General features: G+C 47.7%; 1 protein-coding gene across 7 annotated transcripts in view; it reads left to right on the forward strand.

Moving 5' to 3' along the window:
• DVL1 (dishevelled segment polarity protein 1) overlaps positions 1-17,676 on the forward strand; it is a 180,806-nt gene extending 163,130 nt beyond the window's left edge. For 4 of the 7 annotated variants that reach the window (XM_005292908.4, XM_005292909.4, XM_005292910.5 and 1 more), the window contains 4 exons: positions 4,925-5,056; positions 6,081-6,248; positions 8,268-8,474; positions 13,096-17,676. In XM_005292908.4, coding sequence (XP_005292965.1) covers positions 4,925-5,056; positions 6,081-6,248; positions 8,268-8,474; positions 13,096-13,514 — 926 coding nt within the window. In that variant the 3' untranslated portion in view covers positions 13,515-17,676. Of the gene's footprint in view, positions 1-4,924; positions 5,057-6,080; positions 6,249-8,267; positions 8,475-8,633; positions 9,568-9,958; positions 10,010-13,095 lie in introns of those variants that run through there. The other 3 variants (XM_008167283.4, XM_008167284.4, XM_065574790.1) reach the window with 3 other exon arrangements.
• The last annotated feature ends 2,425 nt before the right edge of the window (positions 17,677-20,101 follow it).

Here is a 20,101-nt window from a genome sequence, read left to right on the forward strand (position 1 = left end):
AGAACCTTCTGTAGAATTTTTAACCCAATCTGTAGCAAGGATATAATTCCCCACAGATTCTGTAGGTTGCCTTAAAATTTCTGTAGGGAGGAATCTCATTCTCTGTTAAGGCTCCAATTCAGCAATCACTGAAGCCAGCTTCCATAACTCACGATCTTAATGTTAGGCAAGCGCTTAAGTACATTGCTGAATTGGGGCCTAAAATCTATAGGTTGCTTAACGTAATTTCTGTAACCCCTTAGAGAAACCCTATTGGTTTCATTGCTAATAAGTTATATTAGATTTTTCCATAGGGGCAAAACAACAATCATCATCATCATCATAATTAATAAAGTAGACCTTCATTGCTCATTTAAAGGCTTTTGGGTTAATGATCAATGACAGAATCTTTCCTGGACAAATGTTTGGCTGAAGTATTAAATTCCTGGAGTTGTCTGTGCGTTGGTGGTGCCTTTATATTTAAAAGTACCAGCAGTTCCTGCCAGACCATGTAGGTGCTTGCTCACTCTCTGATTTCATAAGCGGACAGCAGCTAGAATTACAGCCTCACCTTGAAACTCTGAAAGGGGAGTCATCTCTTTTCTAGGTCTTGTCTCTGCATCTCCCTAGACAGTAGGCGGCACCAACAAAAGGGGGCAAAATATTATCAGCAGTCAAAGGCAAGTGAACCACTTACCCCACCACGGCTTTATCTAGAGATGCATTTTTTTCAGTCTTATACATACTAAAGATTACTGGAGTCTAATATGTCGTCTGATTGCTGTCAAACAATGAGAGTCTGTTACTCTGTTTACATTCCTCTTGAACCATTAATGTATCGGGTGCCTTGCTACACAGTACAACGATTTGGAAATGAGGAACGCGGACACCCTCTTCATCATGCTTCTGAAATGCAGGTTGCTTGGGAGTGAAACCAGTTTTCTGCAGATAGCTTTTCATTTCTTGTGGCGTAGGGTGTCCCCTTTTCCTAACACGAGCAGGAGAAAGAACTGAAATCAGAACAAAATGGCTCCGTTTCCACATCTGTAAAGTTGTTATCCTGACGCACATCAGAGGTGTGTCGGGGGCTTCGTTCGTTCACATTTCCGATGCTTTTTGCATAGCTGCTGGAACAGGAGGTGCTGCCACACCCGCTGGCTTGAAGTGGTTTCCATCATATACAGGGTTTACAGTTCGGTTCAATGGCTCTCAGCACCCCTCATTCTACAAAATGTTCCAGCACACCTGGCTCTTTGGGAATCTCAGATGGCAGGCGCGATAGAAGGGTAACATTTTATTACAAACAAGGCCAACAGGACTAGCAGTGAGGTTGGTAGCAAACTGCACTGCCATTCATTTGATTTTCCCCTTCGGTCTCCTCCACGTGGAGCCAGTCTGATGCACAGTTGGGGGGCACACCCAGCTCTCAGGAGTGAGTCAGGAGGAAGAGAGGATCTTACCCATTAACCTCTTAGCCAAGTGCGGCAGAAGCCGAGAGAGAGCACGCCTCTAAACCTAGAATGGAATAAACAAAGAGCCTAAATACAAACAGGGCTGTCCAGCCTTGCACTTCCCCGTCCAAAATCCTCCTAGATTCTCTCAGGGTTACGTTGCTGATACTGCAAACATAAACATCAGTTTTACTGTTTTGGCTGTAAACGTGGAAGCAGCCAGTTAATGGAGGTGCATTAGCTGAGTGCAAGTCTGTGTCGGGGTTCCTTCTTTTGAGTACTGCAGTATGTCTCCTGATTTACTCTGTTTATATAACGGAGCTGGGATAACATAAACAGGCTGAAAGACTCCTCTTTTCTTCCAGCCCACCCCCTTTACCTGCTTGCCTGTTCCTAACATCAGACAGATTGGTGCAGCCGGTGTTACATCAACACTTGTGACTAACGCACCTGAGATTTGGAGGGCCTCAGGTGAAACCCACAACACAGCAGGGCGTGGGCTTCTTATTTGGGTTTGGTTTCATCATCTCTTCAGGCTTGTTCTCAAACACAGGACTCCTCAGGGACCGGACTTCTCAATTGCTGTTAAATCAGACTTTTTCATACCAGATAGAGCCAGTTTTCCATATTAATTATTACTGAAAAAAGTACCTTGTTCTAGAATAATTTTCAGCTCATTCCAGAGCAACAGTCTCTTGCAACAGCCTCTGATTGTCTTTGTTGAGCCAGCTGCCTTCAGCCAGTACAAGCGCCGATGCTGGTTTATCTATCAAAGGCAGAGCACCTTTTCCCCACTCCATTTTCAGAAGGGGAGCTTGCTTACTGCCCGTCCGGGTCTTCTAAGATCACCCTAGATACCTTTATGTGTAAAAGTACTCCAGTTTTCTCCGGAGCTAGCCCTGAGCATTTCAAAGTCCCTCTGGGCACCTATTGTGTTTCGGAGTCTGATCCAAACCCCATTGAAATCAATGGGAGTTTTTTTTCCATTGACTCGAATGGGGTTTGGATCAAGCCCTCAGACCGTTACTGTGAAATACTGTCTTGCTTTTTGAAAAGGGGTATCCTGCCCAGAGCTTCTTGTTCCTTCTGCGTGGGCCTTTCTCTTCAGCAAATATTGTACATGCATGTGCACTAGAACGAAGGTGCAAAGTAAAGATGGCAGGAGATGTGGTACAACTGCATTGTCCTGATGTATATATACCCTTCTTAGCCGTAATCTCTAAAAGTGGAGAGGTGAAACTGACAGGGAAAGGTGCCACTCAGAACCAATCTAAAGCAATGAGCTAAAGCAGTGATACTCAGACTAGAGCTCAGAAAGCTGCAAGTGGCTCTTTGATGTGTCTCCTGCGGCTCTTTGCAGCACGTGATATTAAAACACCGTGGGATTTAATTATTAACCAGTCTAAGTTATTAACCAATCAGGAGACTTTTACTGTGTTATTAACCAATTGTAGAACACTTGGTCAGTCATTTTGCCGTGAGAAGAATTATATATAATTCTCACAGCAAAATGACTATATAATTTACTCTCTCTGTTTAGAGAGAAAGTAAACGAAACAATAAATTTACACTACTGTGGCTTCTTTGGGGAATGTTGATCACTAATTTTGCTCCTGAACCACTGGGATCTGAGCATCCCTGGGCTAATGCATCTAATTCAAAAGATGGTCAGCATGTCTGCCTGTTCTAATGCTCGTGTATTCACCACCCCACTAAATCATGTTGTCAGGTCAAGGGTTACTTGATGAAGGCCAGTCCTGAAGTGGATACATTTTCTTTGATTGTAACTGAGAGTTTTCAGATTTGGACAGCAACCAGCAAACTACAACCTACTGATCCAGCATCCTTCTGCTTCCAGTGGTTTCTTAAAAGCATAATATTGATTTGGAGACAGAGCCGTGTGAAAATCAAGTTTATTGCTCCCCACATATTTAAATCAGAGAGTCTTTTTTTTTTTAAGTTGCTTTTTGTTACTAACCGAACTAACTTAAAGCAAAAGCAAAATCTTAGTGTTGCTCAGATGGCCTGAGAGTTTAGCAGCCTCGTGTGTATATGGCATGTGATGATCTATTTCAAGTGTGGAGATGTGCATGTATCAAGATCAATGGTTTGAGTTTCTGCTGTTTCGTATTTGTACCTTTTACCAAAAGTGTGAGGGTGGCTGACCCAACATGAAATTGGTTCCGTTGCTCTTCGAGAAAGGCGGGGGGGGGGGGGGCTCATGACTTGCTATGTTTCTGCCGGAGATGGGCCTGAGCTATGTGGTGGATACGAATTTTCCTGAGCTGGGAGGACGGGAGGCAGGGTTAACACAATGAGTATGGTGGGGAGCCCATTAAAAATACATGACCAGCTGTGAAGTTGGGAATTGGATCCAGAGTTTGATGGCGTTTGGGGTTCAGCCCAATCTCTAATTACTATGGTCTATAGTGAGCATCACTCTAATGGAAGGAACAGTCCTAGGAGTTGCTGGGTGAGGTAACTAAGGAGAATAGCCCTCCCATACAAGGGACGGGGGGCTAGGCTTAATCCTGCCCAGCCAGCACAGGAGATCTGGCAGGCACTTACTGTTGGGTTTTCTGATCGAAATGGATCAGCAAAACAAATCACTCTTGTTTCCAGCTGAACACTCCGGTCAGGGGCGTTGTGCACGAGATGGGGTGGTGAAATGAGAGAAGCAGCAATGACTGATCAATGCTGACGCATCTAGAATTGGCTTTTCCAAATACTCTGCAAGAGAGGTGCCTGGAGTGTGGGGGAGGGGGTCTCTGTGTTCTCATTGGGTTTTGTTACTTTCCCTGGTTTGTAAGGCTGCATACCACCAATAAAGGTCATTTTCAAGGCATCTACCAGCCTAGGGCTTGTTAATGATACAGGCTGTCTTCTAGTTTCCCGATTCATTTCCCTCCTCTCTTTGATGCCTGTACCATGCCCACTGACATCAGTAGGAGCTGCAAATGCATTGATAGCAGAATAGACTCGCCCTCTTCTTTCCCTGGCAGGTGCCACCATTCATGGTGATTAACCCAGAGGTCTAGGTAGAAGCAAAACGTACTTGTTCCCAACGTTGTCTGTTGTACAACCACCATGTGACCTGTGATGGGTTGAATGTGGAGGGAGTGTTGCCTGAAGTCCCTCTGCACTGCAAATTAAATGGGAAATTGCAGATGATTGGATCAGCCTCAGGAGCTCCCCCTAGTGAAATGGGCCGGTAGTGACTTGTAACTGGCTGGAGAAGCCAACACCTGTAGGATGCCTGCAGTTCAGTGACGAAACTGTTCACGCCAAGCAGCATCTTTACAGAACTGGTGTGAATACTGTACGTTGGTGCCATCGCTGAGGGCAAGACGGGGGGAATCTTGTGGCTGTGTCTTGCCTCTGCTTTGGAAAGCTGTATCTCGAAAGGCGCAATCCAAACGGTGAGCTGAAACAAAGTGACTCTCTCTACGGAGGTGGCTGAGCTCCGAGAAGCATCTAACCTCTCTTCCTTTCAGAATTGGAAGAATCTCCCTTGACTGTGAAGAGTGACATGGCTACTATTGTCAAGGTTATGCAGTTACCCGACTCAGGCCTGGAAATCCGGGACAGAATGTGGTTAAAAATTACCATCTCCAATGCAGTGATAGGTAAGCGGGTCCCCCGAAGGCTGCTCGGATCACCCAGTGGCTTGTTAGAAACGGGCGGGGGAAGCTGCCTTTTAGAGCCGTGGTGACTTTTTTTTTTCTTGTGTGTATCTGTGGAAGAATCTAGTTGTGAAAGGGGAGCACGAATGACTCGAGTTTGAACTAGTGTGGGCTAGGACTGTACAAACATCCCCCACCCATTGTCCCACTGCACCTGAACCCTTATGGGTAATACCACTGCTGTTCCCATCCTGTGCCTCCATGTAGCTGTGGAATGCATCTGAGTCCAGGATAGCAGCGCCCCCTGCTGCTCCAAACCGGCACGTTCACACAGCTCTGCCAACACATCTCAGTCGTGACCTGAACCACCCCCTAGCTATTCCCCTCTTGAACGGAGACTGCCAAGTGACCCAGATGGTGTTTTCGTGCTGCAGGCAAATGTGTACTGCGCTCTAAACAACCTAAGTTACTTTTACTTGTCACCTAAACAGGACACTAGACAGCCTAGAGTTGGCCCCTTTCCTGGCCCCCCCTATCTGTTGAACACCTGTCACTGTCTGTATAAACACTGTATCATTTCAGATTGTTTTAATTCCTTCTCATATGCACTATGTTAAAAAAAAAATCTCCATGTATATTTCCCCCAGCATTTAAATGAATAGGTGCTCCACCTGGATGCAGGATTGTTTTTCACTTCCTGGCTTAAACTGATGGCTGCTGGTGGTTAGCGCTGTTAGACAGCTGCTCCATCCCACCCCAGAGGTGGATGCATTTCAGTGGTGGGCCAAGTGATCTCCAGATGAAAGGTGCTATGAAATTATGATATTCTGAAGCTTTCCTGGGCAGGGCCTGACCTGTATCTTTTTTTTGACAGTGCCTAGCACAGCGATGCTTTGAGCTGGTTGAGGCCTATCGGCACTAATGCATTATGATAGATAATGATAGGAGTTTGAACGTTGTCTTGCCGGCTCAAAGTAACATTGGGATGTTTCTCCTTCTCTTTCTCCATTCCCCGCTCCTATTGCAGGGGCAGATGTGGTCGACTGGCTTTACACGCACGTGGAGGGCTTCAAGGACAGACGGGAGGCTAGAAAATACGCCAGCAGCATGTTAAAACACGGCTACCTCAGGCACACTGTGAACAAAATCACCTTCTCAGAGCAGTGCTATTATGTCTTCGGGGACCTCTGCAGCAGTAAGTTCCTCAGCCGTGAAGGGCAAAGCTGCGTGTGTGCTGGATGCCAGCTCCTCTGTTCTGGCAGGAAGCGCAGGACAGCCTCCTGTGGGATTTCACAGGCACATTTCCACACACGTGCCCCCTCCCCACCACCCGAGTCACATTATTGTTAGCCACTATTTTCCCCAAGGAGAAGTAACTGAGTTATCTTGCCAGAAGCTGGGAATGAGCGACAAGGGATGGATCACTTGATGATTGCCTGTTCTGTTCATTCCCTCTGGGGCACCTGTCATTAGCCACTGTCAGAAGACAGGATACTGGGCTAGATGGACATTTGGTCTGACCCAGTATGGCCGTTCTTATGTTCTTATCTGGGTAGGAAAGATGGTCTAATGATCTAGGACACTGGACTGGGACTCAGATAATCTGAGTTCCAATCCTGACTCTGCCACACACCTGCGTGTCCTCGGGCCTCAGTTCCTCATCTGTAAAATGGGGCTAGTATTACCCTGCTTTACAGGGATGCTGTGAGGGGCTCAAACGCTACGGTGATGTGGGCTGTGTGCGTATGATCTGACATCGAATAATGATTTCATGCCCTGACCCAAGCGTGATCAGCAGAGGCATTCCGTCTGGCCCTCCTTTTGTGTAAGGCTGCCAGGCATTCTCCGCTGACCCCTCTTGCCCTGGAATTCGTTCTTCAGGTCACTTCGGGGGCCTCCATCGTGGCAGTGTGTTAGCACCTCTATTTCAGTCACGGCTGTACCCTCGCCACGTCCCTCAGCGTTCAGGACAGATCCCACTTGTACAGGGGGGCGCTGAAGCACAGAGCGGATGGAAGCTACATCTGCACTTGGAGCTCGGGGTGCGATTCCAGGCTCGGGGAGACCTGCTCGCTCTCATCAGGCTTCACGCTAAAAATAGTAGCGTCGCCACAATAGTGCGCAGGCAGCGGGAGCAGCAGCACGGGCTAGCTGCCCTGAGCATGTTTTCCCACCCCCCACCTCGGTGCCGAAGCAGGTTTATTGTCGGGGCGGCTGGCCTGAGCTGTCCATGCTGCCATGGCTTCACTACTCGTTTTAGCACACTTGCTCAGCACAAGGGTGAGTGTGCACGCTGGGAATCACACCCCTAGCTCCAAGTGTAGCTGGCAGCCTGGACTTGCCCAAAGTCACACAAGGAGTCTGAGGCAGAGTCAGGCATTGAGCCCTGATCTCCTGAGTCCCAGTCTAGTGCCTTAAGCACAAGGCCACCATCCTTCCTTAGTCCGCCAGAGACTGGCTTCGTTAACCTTGTGGTTCTGCTGCAAGGCCCATCTCCCCACTGAGATGCTGCCTATAAACATTAGAATGTCTTTGCAGGTGGCTGGTAGCGAGAGGCAAATGATAGAAGGTTTGGGGTGTCGAATCAGAGCAGTGCATGTGTTTTTGCACTCGCAGTTGCACACGCCCACTTGAGACTGTCATAGGTGCCGACTCTGGGGGAAATTACAGGGAAAAATTAGTAGGTGCACTGCACCCACTGGCAGACAAGCTCCCCTCACTCCCCCACCCCACCTTCTCCTCCCGCTTCTCTTCCCCCCGAGTGCGCCACGTCCCCGCTCCTCCGCCTACCACCCAGTGCTTCCTGCTGCCAAGCAGCTGTTTGGCGGCACTTAGGACTTTCTGGGAGGGAGGGGGAAGAGCGGGGACCTGGCGGGCTCAGGGGAGGAGGTGGGGCAGGGACTTTGGGGAAGGGGGTGGAATGGGGGCAGGGAGTTTGGGGAAGGGGTGGAATGAGGGCAGGGTGAGGGCAGTGCAGGGGCAGGGCCAGAAGGGGTCGAGCACCCACCAGGAACAGTGGAAGTCGGCGCCTATGATATCCGTCCCTCCATATTCATTATTCATGGCTACTTCACCCTGGGTAATATCTTGATTGAACTGCTGAGGTTAAGTCCCAGGTAAACCCCACTAGCTGTCGTTCTAGAGGATGATGATAGTACGGGGGGATCAGGGGCTAGGGAAGAGTACTGGCCTCACCTTTTCTTTCTTCCTCCAGATATGGCTGCCTTGAACCTTAACAACGGTTCCAGCGGAGCCTCTGATCAGGACACTCTTGCTCCCCTTCCACATCCTGCTGCACCTTGGCCATTAGGCCAGGGGTACCCCTACCAGTACCCACTCCCCCCTCCATGCTTCCCACCAGCATACCAGGACCCAGGCTTCAGCTACGGAAGTGGCAGTGCGGGTAGCCAGCAAAGTGAAGGTAAGCCTGTGAGTGGAGCACGCGCTGTCCCAGCTCCCGTTATCCCTGGCCGTTTGCTTGAGTTTCCCTAGTCCTGTCTGTGCTCCCCTTCCTCATGGTTTTGTATGCTCCGCGCATGGGATGTGTGGCAACTGTGCTGAACCAAAACTCTCTTTGCAGACGCAAGGGAGAGGCGGGCCGGCCTTTCAGCACCGCAGTGAAAGTGCCCATTACGTTTTAATTGAGCCAACACAATATTCCATCCGGGTGGTTCGCTAGCGCTCAGAGCAAGAACCACGGGGGAACTAGATACGGGGCTGTCTGTCGTGTCCAATGTGGCATAGGTACCCCACAGCATTCCATACTACACAGCACTGATAAATCCCTAATTAATCCAGCGGTAACGACCCACTCCTCACCCCAGGAAAGAGCTACATAGATAGCAGCTTGCTGACTAATCAAAAGGCCACGATGAGACCCTGAGAGGTGAAGGGCCTGGTTTTCGCAGGTGCGAGTCGCTGATTTCGGTGGAGTACTCGACGTCCCTGAAAATCAGACCGCTAGTGGTTTGCTTGAAGCCACGTGCCAGAACTGAGAGTCAGGGACGGAAGTGGCATTCCAAACTACACGCTCCTGACTTCCACTTCCACACTGAGTGCAGAAGGCCATTCACCTCCTCTCGTGAGAAATAAGCAAAAAGAGTGGTGTCTGGAGCAGCCAGCCAAATACACTGCAACCCTGAAACGCCATTCCGCGGGGAGCACAATGACTTTCGCTCTGATGCATGTTGCATGGGCTGCATGAATGTACCGCCTCCTTTCCAGCCCTAGGATCACCCTGCTACTTCATTCTGAGCATAGTAAATAAAACATGATTTTGTGGTGTGACTGTCCAGTGGGGGCCCCCTGCAATTTCTTAAATACACTGCTTCCGGTGAGTGAATATCCCCCTTGGAAACACTGCCAGTAACCAAAAAGCAAGGCTCGGAAGGAGTCTCCAAGCTCGGATATGAATCATGTTACCGAGATAAACATCCAGTAATTTGCGTGCAGCCCCTCCAGACTTAACCCAACCTCCTTCATTTTGCAAACCCAGGCTGGAAATCCCCTGAGAAGAGCTCTGTTGTGAGATTTCCAGTGCTTGCCCTTCCCACTTCAGCTGAAAACAAATGTGTGTGGGAGGGAAACCAAAAAAGTTCAGATCTTTAGGAAAAAATCCACATCAGGTCTGTTCTGCCACTGGGGAGGGCACTGATTTTTCCTCAGGGGGTTCACCAGTCACTGTGAGCAACAGAATATTAGCTCTTTGCTGCTGGAATAGGAAAGGTACTGTCTTTTTGTCCATGCATCCTGGGTTACCAGCTAGGAGATTTCATTAAAGGCGACGTGAGGGTTTCATTTTGAATGGTTCAACACTTTTTTTCTCCCTTGTTCTACTTTTGGAAACTACACTGCTGTGTTGTTTCTTGTTTTTGTAACTGTGTTATTCCCTTGTTTTGTTCTGAGCAAGCATTAGACTGAAGGATTCAGAAAGGAATGGCTGACACTAGGGGATTGGTAAGCTTCAAACGCCTCCATAATACAATGAATTCATAGCATGATCATTTAGACTCTTGTGATCCAAATGTTTAGCTGTGCCCCCCCCCTTTATTTTATTTTTAATTGTCAGAGGCACTTTGCCTGTCCCAGCACATCCTGTTGTAATACCGTGGCATTAGTGGAGCAAGCAATCTGACTGCACAGCGGTACAACAGCTACCGGGGAATGACATCAGAATTCTCCCTGCCAACGTGCAGGCTTCCAAATGGTGCCCTGAGCGCCTTTGGTCAGCCTTTTGACTTCCCCTCCTAGATCTTGTTTTTATTAGTCCAATAAGCTGCTTCTAGAGGTGTCTGCCAATGCTCTCCTGGCACACGCCTGGTGGAAGGCCTGTGGGTGCCAGCCATGCACCTTAGTTGTTGGGGGTGCTGGACCGGGCTGCTGGATCTGGTCACACTGGGCATTCAGAAATCTGAAAGCTGACATGAGTGACGGATGCGTAAAGTGATCAGCCATTGAGGGTGTAGCAATAACTCAGCTATTCAAAAAGAGACAGTGGCTCTGGTAGGTTGGTAGTGACCCCCCAGGCAGCAAAGGGGATATCCCAGGATTTCAGTGGCCGGGGGCCGAGGGTGTCTGTGCAGATCTGGTGAGTGTCCATGTCACACAATTGGTACCTCGTTAGTAGTTATCAGAGCAGCCAAGGATACTGGATTTTGTTCTCCTCTCCTGGATTTGTGGTGAGGTGTATTGGAAGGGCAATGAGAGGAAGCTTGCCCTGCTGTTGACTGAATCTTACTGTTCTGGGGAGGACGTAGTTCTTAGTAAATAGAGGGCTTAGTTCTCCAAAGCTGTCAGTTCAGCTCCTTTCACCTGCACCAAACTGAATGTGCTGCTCCCTTCAGCAGTGACTGTGCTGATGGGGTAAGTGAGCCTAGGTTCTGGGGCCTGATCTCGAATAGCAACTCACACAGACACCTTTACTTTGACGTACACCTCCAGCCTGAATCTAAGAACATTACTGCAGACTCGGCACTGCATGCCCAGCATAGAACTAGAATGTGGGAGGAGAACGTCAAGGGGCCAGTTTTGTGCCATCGGGTTTTAAACCGCTCTCCATCCGTGGGAATTCCTGCTTGGAAACTGATGCTATTGTCCTGGGAAACGTTAGGGGAAAAGGAGACTTCTCTAGTGCTTAAAGGATTGCCACAATGTGGGGACCTCCTGCTGGGGAAAAAAGGCCCACTGCATTGGAATTTCTTCCTATCAAGGTGCTTCTTGATTTTGCAAAGCAGTTGCCAAAGAGCCCTGTCTTAAGATTTGTGTTTGGGTGGAGATGGGCACGGCGCCATTCACTCCTGGATGAATTCTAATCAGTGCCTTGTAAGAAAACTCTATCTGTGTCATGCTGGCGTCGATCCTGCCTGGAGTGAGGGCTGGAACAGTCAGTTTGTTAATTCCCAATTATGCTCTGATACCTGTTGTTGTTTTTTTTAATTGGCTCATTAGGAGATGTTTGATAATGAAACTCAGCATTTATGTAGTGTTTGTTTTCAAAGGGCTTAGCTAACCAATCCTTACAACACCCCTGGAAGGTAGGGGAGTAAATATAATCACCTCCATTCATGGATGGAGAAACTGAAGCCCAGAGCAGTTAAGTGTCTTGCCTAAAGTAAACAGGGGAATTGGTGGGGATTGGGAATAGAATTCACCAGTTGCAGGCTCCTAGTCTTGAGGTCAAACCCCTCGTCCACACTGCGTCTTGGGTATTTCACATTCTGCTTTGGTCCTCAACCCCTCTGCATTCTGCAGGAGGCTTTGAGCTCTCTACTACACATGCCAGGCCTGCCTAGTTTTCTTTCCTCCATCTCCTTTATTTTGCCCTTTCTCAATATAATCTCAGCAGCAGAAGGAGAGCCGCGACTAGCAATAGGAGCACCTGTGATTCTCTCTTCCCTCTCTCCCGTTGCATTAACCATCAATGCCGTGATGACTTGAGTAGCAAGCACTTGTTCAAATTCAGAATGTGGCCCATGGTTACGAGGCGGAGGAGTTTGTGTATGAATGGAACCACAAACTAAGGGCGTTGGTTTGAGCGGAGCAATTCGTTCCTTGTTCAATGATGGCTTGGAAAGTTAGGATTTTTTTTGAGAGAGAGATTTAACTTGGAAATATGGACCTAAGTATCCATCCCATGCTCATCCTTCTGATATCTGAGCACCTCCCACAGCTGCTCACGTGGGGCCTCGCCCCAAGCCCAGTGAAATCAATAGCTCACACTCTCGTACCGTGGCTAGTTGCACATAACCTCACAGGCATTATTTTTCAGCCTCTGTGGGGAACATCTTTTAGACCCGGCATTTGCATGATCCACGGCAATCTATGTGTAACAACTGTACACGCCGGCTTTTGAAGGCCGCTACAACCACAAAACACCTCAGTGATGGGCTCCGTAGGAATCTGCCTTTGGGTCAGGCACTAATGCCATGGAAGCCAACAGAACAACTTCCGTTGCCTTCATTGGGTTTGGAGCAGGGCCATCATTTGAATCTGCTTTGTTTATCAAAGACATACAAGAAAGACCAGATGAGTTTTGTTTTGAAGAAGAGGTTCCATGGTAGGGTAACCCATTCCTGTGCCAGGGTTCCTGGCATCCACACATTGAGTCAGTCATACTGTTAGAAGGAACCGATTCTGTGTCTAAAAACAGACTCCTTCCCCCCCGCCCCTCCATTTTCTCCCCTTTTGGTCTTTTCCCTCTCTACGTGCCGGGGGGGGGGGGCAGAGGCATGGAAGCAGAGGGGCTTCAGGCTGTAGTTCTAGGCTAGCAAATGCTTTCCCCGTGCTGGCTGCGGAGGAAGGGTTCGATCGATGTGTATCCTTGCATGCCACAACTTCCTCAGCTTTGTTCTAGCGGGTGTCGTCGCCAAATTCTGGAGTCATCCATAGCCTGTTGTGCTTGACGTGGGCCGGAGTTGGTCATGGTCATTGTTGCCACTGTGGGTTTGATGCCGGGGGATTTCAGGAAGTGTTGATGAATGTGGAGGGGAGGAAACGTGACTGACTGACCCTCCCGTTCTGTTCCTGTTGCTCACCGTCCACAGGAAGCAAGAGCAGCGGCTCTAACCGCAGCAACAGTGAGAACAGCCGGAGGGCTCTGGGCAGGGAGAAGGACCGCAAGTCAGCCGGAAGCGGCAGCGAATCCGACCACACTGCCCGCAGCGGGGGCGGAGCCAGCGTAGTGCGCCGCGAACGGCCCGTCAGCCAACTCAGCCACCGGAGTCACGTCTCTGCCACCCACAGCGAGAGAAGCCACCACAGCCACCATTCGTACGGGCCTCCGGGGGTCCCACCCCTCTACAACCTGCCAAAGCTAGGCTCCAAAGTCTATGGGACAAGTGGACCCCCCGGCGGACCTCCCGTGAGAGAACTGAGTTCCGTTCCTCCAGAGCTGACAGGGAGCCGGCAGTCCTTCCAGAAGGCGATGGGCAACCCTTGCGAATTCTTTGTTGACATCATGTGAGAGGAAGTGCCTTCAGACTCTGTTTTGGGGGGAGGGGCGGGAGGGAGGGGCTTGTTTTCGTTGATGTTGGGGTTTGGGGGGGTCATTGCCGAACACTTTAAGAAAGAAAGCTTGGCTGTATTGCATGTAACACCTTCCTGAATCTGTCATGTGTTGCAAAAAACAAAAACAAATCACCTGGGATTCTTAAATATCAGTAAATCAATGGCATCTTTTCTTTCCTCCTCTTTTTCCCCCCTCCTTTCTCCCCATGTTTTTTAATGTGGCAGACTGGTGTATATTCACAGCCTAACGAGCTTTGGTAATTGTGGCACCTACTTTCAGTGCAATTAGTGTGTCTTCTTGGCTGATTCAAGACTATTATTTCATATGACTTCTAAGTTTCCAGTGATGCATTATTAGCACCTTTATTTTTCTCCCTCTCTGTCTTACCAGAAACACTGGCTACTATGATTGATTTCCCTGTCATACATCTGGTATATAGCAAACAACAATACAAGCAGCCCTGACGCCCGAAAGTGTGTGGGCAGTATGTAAGAGGGGCAGGCACAGAGCGAAATTCCCAGCAGTAGGCAAAGATCTGATTCGATGCAGAACCCTTCTTTCCTCTGCTGAGTAAGGAGTAGAATTGTCTTTCATTTTGACATGATCCTATCACAATTGTGACACCCCTGCTGACGAGGCACGTCCATTTTTGTCTGGTCATAACATGCACTTAATTGCTGTTGTAAAGGTTGTTTCTGCAGCAATGGGACAGTTGCCGCTTTCTGGTTATGCAAGGCATAGATGCAGCTTTTCCCAATTTAAAGAGGAGATGTTCATCCTACTCCTGCCCCCATCAGTGGCTTTGCTGGTCATTGTGGCCGCTCTTGTTCCTCTTGGTTGCTGAATAAGATCTTCCTGGCATCACCCTTCCCAGCTTCACCTCTGCTGTGAATCAGAATCCTGGGGTTGGCCCTGCAATGTTCCCAAGTGGGCGTGTTCTGAAGGCCGACAGGGCTAGAGGTTAGTAAAGGGAAATGTTTTTATGCACAGCTCAGAAATGCTCAAATGGATTCATCTTTCTACCTGACACCAAGTGATACCTGTGCTAAGGGTCCCACTTCCAACAGGCAGCTTTTTCTTAAGCATCCGCTGTCACGCATCTCCAAGGATTTCCGTCCTATGGTGTTGGAAGTCCACCTTTCTTAGTCAGCTCTTCCTGATGAATTTGAGGATAGGTGCTTAAATCACACTTCACTGTATAGAAAAGATTTTTTCCCCAATATGACGGTCCCTGCTGCTATATTCCTTGCAGAAGAGAAGGTGTATAGCTGTATACTGCTGGGATTTCATGTTCCCTTGTAATCCTGCTGTAGCACTGACTTTCCAAGCAGTCTGCTTGGCATGTCACGCACCCTGGGGTGGCTGCCACAGCTTTCTCTTTTACTTTTTCTTAGTGGAATTAGAAAAAGACAAAGAGTAAAATTTGCAAAAGTAGCGAAATGACTTAGGATCGTAGGGCTCCTTTTCAAAAGCGACTTAGGCACAGAGCAACCTGCCAGTCAGTGGGTCTTAGGGCGTGTCTAAATGAAGAGTTAGTGCATGGCAAGCAGGGGCGTAAAGCTACAGCACTCCAGTGTGTCACGTACATGTGGTCCATGTGGATCCCACTGCTGTACCCACAAGGTTCCTTAGATTACACGGACATACAGCTGTTTGAAACAGCCATTCACTACACCAGTGCACATTAGTGAACAGTGGCAGGATCCACACGGACAGTTAGTGTGCTGGAGCACTGTAGATTTTACACCCCACCTTGCCCCACACCAACTCCCCGTTTAAGCTCCTAAATCCCTTTTGCCTAACTCACCCATTGGCTAGCATCGCCCAGCTGTGTTTCTGGAAGCACAGCTTTCATTACGATTCATCTGGAATCCCAAACTATACTGGCTAAGTAGCAAAGTTGCCGGTGACCAATATAAAATTGCACGATCCTTTTAGAACCTGCAGCGGTTCAGCAACATTCTTTTCATTTTTCACCTAGGCATGACACAAATACTCATCGCCCTCAGAAAGTCATTTTTTTTTAAATCAAACTTTAAAGCAATCAGAGAAATCAGGGTAAATCATCCCTTACTTTTGCTGTATCTCAAGGAGGCAATATTTTTAAAAAAAAGTCTGTGACTTTACTGACAATCTCTGGTGGTTCTGCTTTTAAACCAGTTTTTTTATTTCTCTGCTCATGTATTTTTTTTTTTCTGGCTCACTTTATCTTAAAGCAAAAGTTATGGGATCAGGGGAAAAGATTGTAGTGTTAATCTAGTAGGGTATACGGAAGAGGGAGTGAGTGCAGGCTGGGCTTTCACCCAAGGAGGCTAACGTGTTTTATTTCCTTGTACGTCTTTTCAAGAGTTGCAGTTACACACTTGCTGTATTTTTTTTTCTTTTTGTTGTGGTGGTGGTAAGTGCTATTGGCAGAAAAACTGCTCTGTGTCGTGTTGCCCTTTGCTGCTGTGTTGAAATGATTGTGTTCTGTATTTCTGTGTGCATGGGTGACTCTGGAGTCAGGCTGACACAGTCCATATTGTAGGGGTGGGAAGGTGCTCATCTGCTGAAGGAAGCAGGCTGCCAAATCTGGCTTTGACTGTGGGTTAGAAATTAACCTACTTCTATCCAAACTGGCTCCAGCTGAGATCGAGCTCCCAGTTCAGGTAAAGCATGCACTGCTCTGTGTGCGATGGCAGGTTATTAAACAGTGAATGGCATCTTCTGTTCCCTGAAGAGCCAGAGGAGAATCTAAGTGCCCATTCTAGGAATAGTGCAATACATCATGGTTACAATCTAATACATAGAGCTTGAGTCCCCTCTCCCTTCCCCTGGAGGAATGTACAGTAACTCCACTGAAGTCTAGGGAGATGCCAGGCTGAGTAAGTGGGAAACAGGTGTAGACTGTTTGTCACTTATTCGTGAGTGGATGGAGGGAGATCTCCTCCAAAATCCTGCTGATGCCTTTAAATATGTCCAAGTTTATCTTTGCAGCATGGGGGTGTTTTGGGCCTAATTTTGCAAGCATATACTGCCAGATGGATGCTTCCTCCAGAGAGACGTGCCCTTGACGTCAACGAGGCAGTTGTAAGTGCTACGCCAGGTGGCGAATAGTTGAAGGATCAGGCCCTTAAAGAGCATGTCGTTTCTTAGCAGAGCCCAGGTTAGTTTGCTCCTTTTAAGGTCGGGGAGTGGCAGTGGTCTGGCTCTAGAATGTATCTTGACCTGTCCTCCTCCCACTGCAATGAAAAGTAATGGGCTTGGCGTTAATAGGCACACGAAGGGTCTGATGCTGAATGGGTTAAAATGACAAGCAGGCCTCATAACAGGAGCCTTAAATAGTATTTGAATTCGGGGGGTGGGAAGAAGGGAAAGGGGGGAATTAGCAAAATCTGCCTGTGCTCTGCAGCTAGACTTGCACTATTATTTATTCATTCCTGTCAACAGCAACTAATAAGGAGAAATAGGTGTGTTTTGTGGCTTCGAGATAACATATGTGCCAAGGCTTTGGGATGACCCCTCCTACTGGAATGTCAGTATTAACCCAACTCTCTAAAGAGTAAGATTTTGGTGAATGGTTTATGAGCGTCTTAAAGGCACTGCTGATGTCTTTGACCTCCTGTTAACACATTTTCTTTTCAGAGGTAATAGTCCCTGGACACTTTATCCAAAGGTATATTGGATGGCAAACAATGCACAGGCGCCGACTTTTGATATTTTTGTTGTTTTTTTGTCAAATTGACAGTCCCGTCTTGAGACGGACAGCTGATGAGTTGATGTAATTGTTTTTGTTTTGCATTTAACTGGATTGTAATAAGATTGACTTTAAAAAAAATCATTCTAATCAGTGATTAGAAATACATGTAAAGAATTTATGTACAGTAGAGGGGGGAAAAACGTTAAATGATTTTAAATAATGAAAACCCAGACTATCACCTATTCTAGAATTGGTTCTACTCCGAGAGTAACCTTTTACTAGCATGGACTGCACTGTTCCTGTTAAATGTCTATTGCATAATTGAATTCTTTTTTGTAGATATTGTATTAAAACCCAAGTGTCTGTATAGTTAATATATAGCTGCTTATGTGTAAATGCTATTTTAAACACTAAAAAGCTTTTAATTTTATGTGACAACTGCACCCAGTGTCTTGCCTTTATTGATACTTTGCACTTCTCTAGCACTTGCCTTCCAGGGATCTCAAGGCATGTCTGACAGCTCCCCCCTTGAGAGAGGTAAGTATTCTGTCTGGTTGATAGGAGGAAGTGTGGTCTGCGGGTTAGAGCAGGGAACTGGGATTCAGAGTTCTATGGCCTATCGTCATTTCTCCGGATGCTCAGATACTGATAAGGCATAGGTGCTGGAAGTAGGGGTGCTTGAAGTGATTTCCATTATATGCAGGATTTACATTTTGATTCAATGGCTCTCAGCACCCCCACTATACAAATTGCTCCAGCCCCCCTGTGATAAGGTGTATGAGTCGAGGGAACGGAGACACAGAGAGTTAAATGAGTTGCCTAAGAGGTGGGAATAAAATCCAGAGGTCTGATTGTCCCCATGCAGGATAATGAGTGAAAGGAGAGGTTCCCAGGAGTTATTGGCAGGGCTCAGTGCTTCTCGCAACCATGCCCTGACCTTGTCATCAATGCATTTGTGCAGAAAGCATGCTTGTCTCTTTAAAAGAGAGGCTAGATTAATTAGCTTATCTCCTCCCTCTCCCTGAGCCTGCCTTTGGAAAGGGAGTAGGCAGAGCTTGTGGGAGCACAAGTCTAATGTAGAGGGTGTGATATTTTGCATTGTATGGACCAGGGTGTTGAGTCCTGGGCCTAGGTTGGAACAAGCTGTCTGAGCTGCAAACCCAAGAAGCGAATAAGAAATCTCTTCCTCTGTCCCTTGGAGCTGCTTGAACCCACTAACGGTCCTGTGACTAGACTCACTTGTTCTGGACTCTGCACGCCTGCCCCAGCTGAGATGGAGACTAGGATCCTGCTGGACCCCAGATTGCAGGTGAGTCTAACGAGGAAACCCCAACAAAATGCATTTGATAAACAGCATAAAGAAATCTGCTCTCTAAAGCCTGAATGGGCCTGGCACAGAGATTCTCCCTAGGGCTTGATGGGGACCAAATCCCCCCCCTAGGCTGGCAAGAGCCAGCAGAAAGGGGGGTTGCTCTCAGTCATCAGGGGCCCCTAGAAGACCCCTGAACACCCCTCGGGCCGACCATGGATAGTACTGCTCTGTAGCAGATATGGACTGGAGACCCCTTCTCTGGGCTGTGTGCAGAAGAACTTCCCCAGCTCTTCTATCTTTCAGAGCCTACATGTCGGCTGGGAGGGAGCTGAGGGGAAGTTGGCTAAACGCTGGATGCTAATCACAATTTAGAGCACAGTCCAGAGCTGCTCAGCTGCAAGTGAGAGGAGAACTGGGCCCGGTATTTCTCAAACCTTGCAGATCTAGGCTGTGCAGCCTGCACTCACTCAGCAGTCTAAGAGGGAGTTAGATTATTGACTCCAGCCTGGGTCCCAGAACAGGTGACTCCACTTGGCTGTAAAAAGAAGGGGTCAGTTTAATCTCTGCTGACCTCAATAGAGTCTCATCAAAGAATGTGGCTCTGTATCTTTCCTGTTTTGAAAATGCTGATTGAAAATGACATAAACTGCTGTGCGGTCATGAAATCACCACTTGGGTCATCTCACATGTGACAGTACATCCTTGAGTACAGTCTCTGGCAATGAGGACTTAAAGCCAGATCCTGATACTTTGGCTCGCGCTGAGTAGTGCCTTACTCCACAAGAAATCCCACTCGCATGGATTTCCATACACACACGTGCACAGGTTCCTACCTCCAAAAGAACTTCAGTCTGCAGGGAGTTAAATGCAGAGGAAGAATTGTGCACGGGACGCATTGCAAAAGGCCTGTTTCTCTAATGTTCAGCCTATCACGCAGATTAGTGTCTGCTTATGTCCAGTCTTCATGTGCATTCAATTGATGGGATAATTTTCATGCAGCTCAGTGACTGGCTGATAAAGCCGCACTGATAAAAATGGAGGTAAAGACCAAACGCTTTGGGCCAACTTTGAAGTGGGGAGGGGGGAATAAAATAGGGAGATGTCAGAAAAAAAACTTCTTGCTTTCAAAAAGTTCTGCCTTGGGTCCTTCTGAGGGGAACTCACGGGAGGCGCCTTCAGACCAAACTGTTGCATTTTAATGTAGATTCAGAGGGCCAAATATTGATCTAATGGTGTAAATAAGGAGTAGATCCATATTAAGTCAATGGAATTGCATGGGTGTAACGTTGATATAAAAGAGAGTGGAATCAGGATCTGTGTGTGTTATCATGTGATAAAATGATGCTTTTTTTACCGTCGCCCCCCAAAAAAGAATGATTGTTCTTGCTACACAAAGGCCCCATTAAAAACTTAGTTTATTTTTATTCATAATCTAGGATCTAATTTCAGTAAAGATGGATCCTGCTTTGATGTTCCTTAAAAAAAAATAAATCCACCCACAGACTTGGGCACGAGAAACCAGGAGATTTCCCCCTGAAATAATGCACTGCT

The sequence above is a fragment of the Chrysemys picta genome, chromosome 21 (genome assembly GCF_011386835.1).
Source record: "Chrysemys picta bellii isolate R12L10 chromosome 21, ASM1138683v2, whole genome shotgun sequence".
NCBI lineage: Eukaryota > Metazoa > Chordata > Testudines > Emydidae > Chrysemys > Chrysemys picta.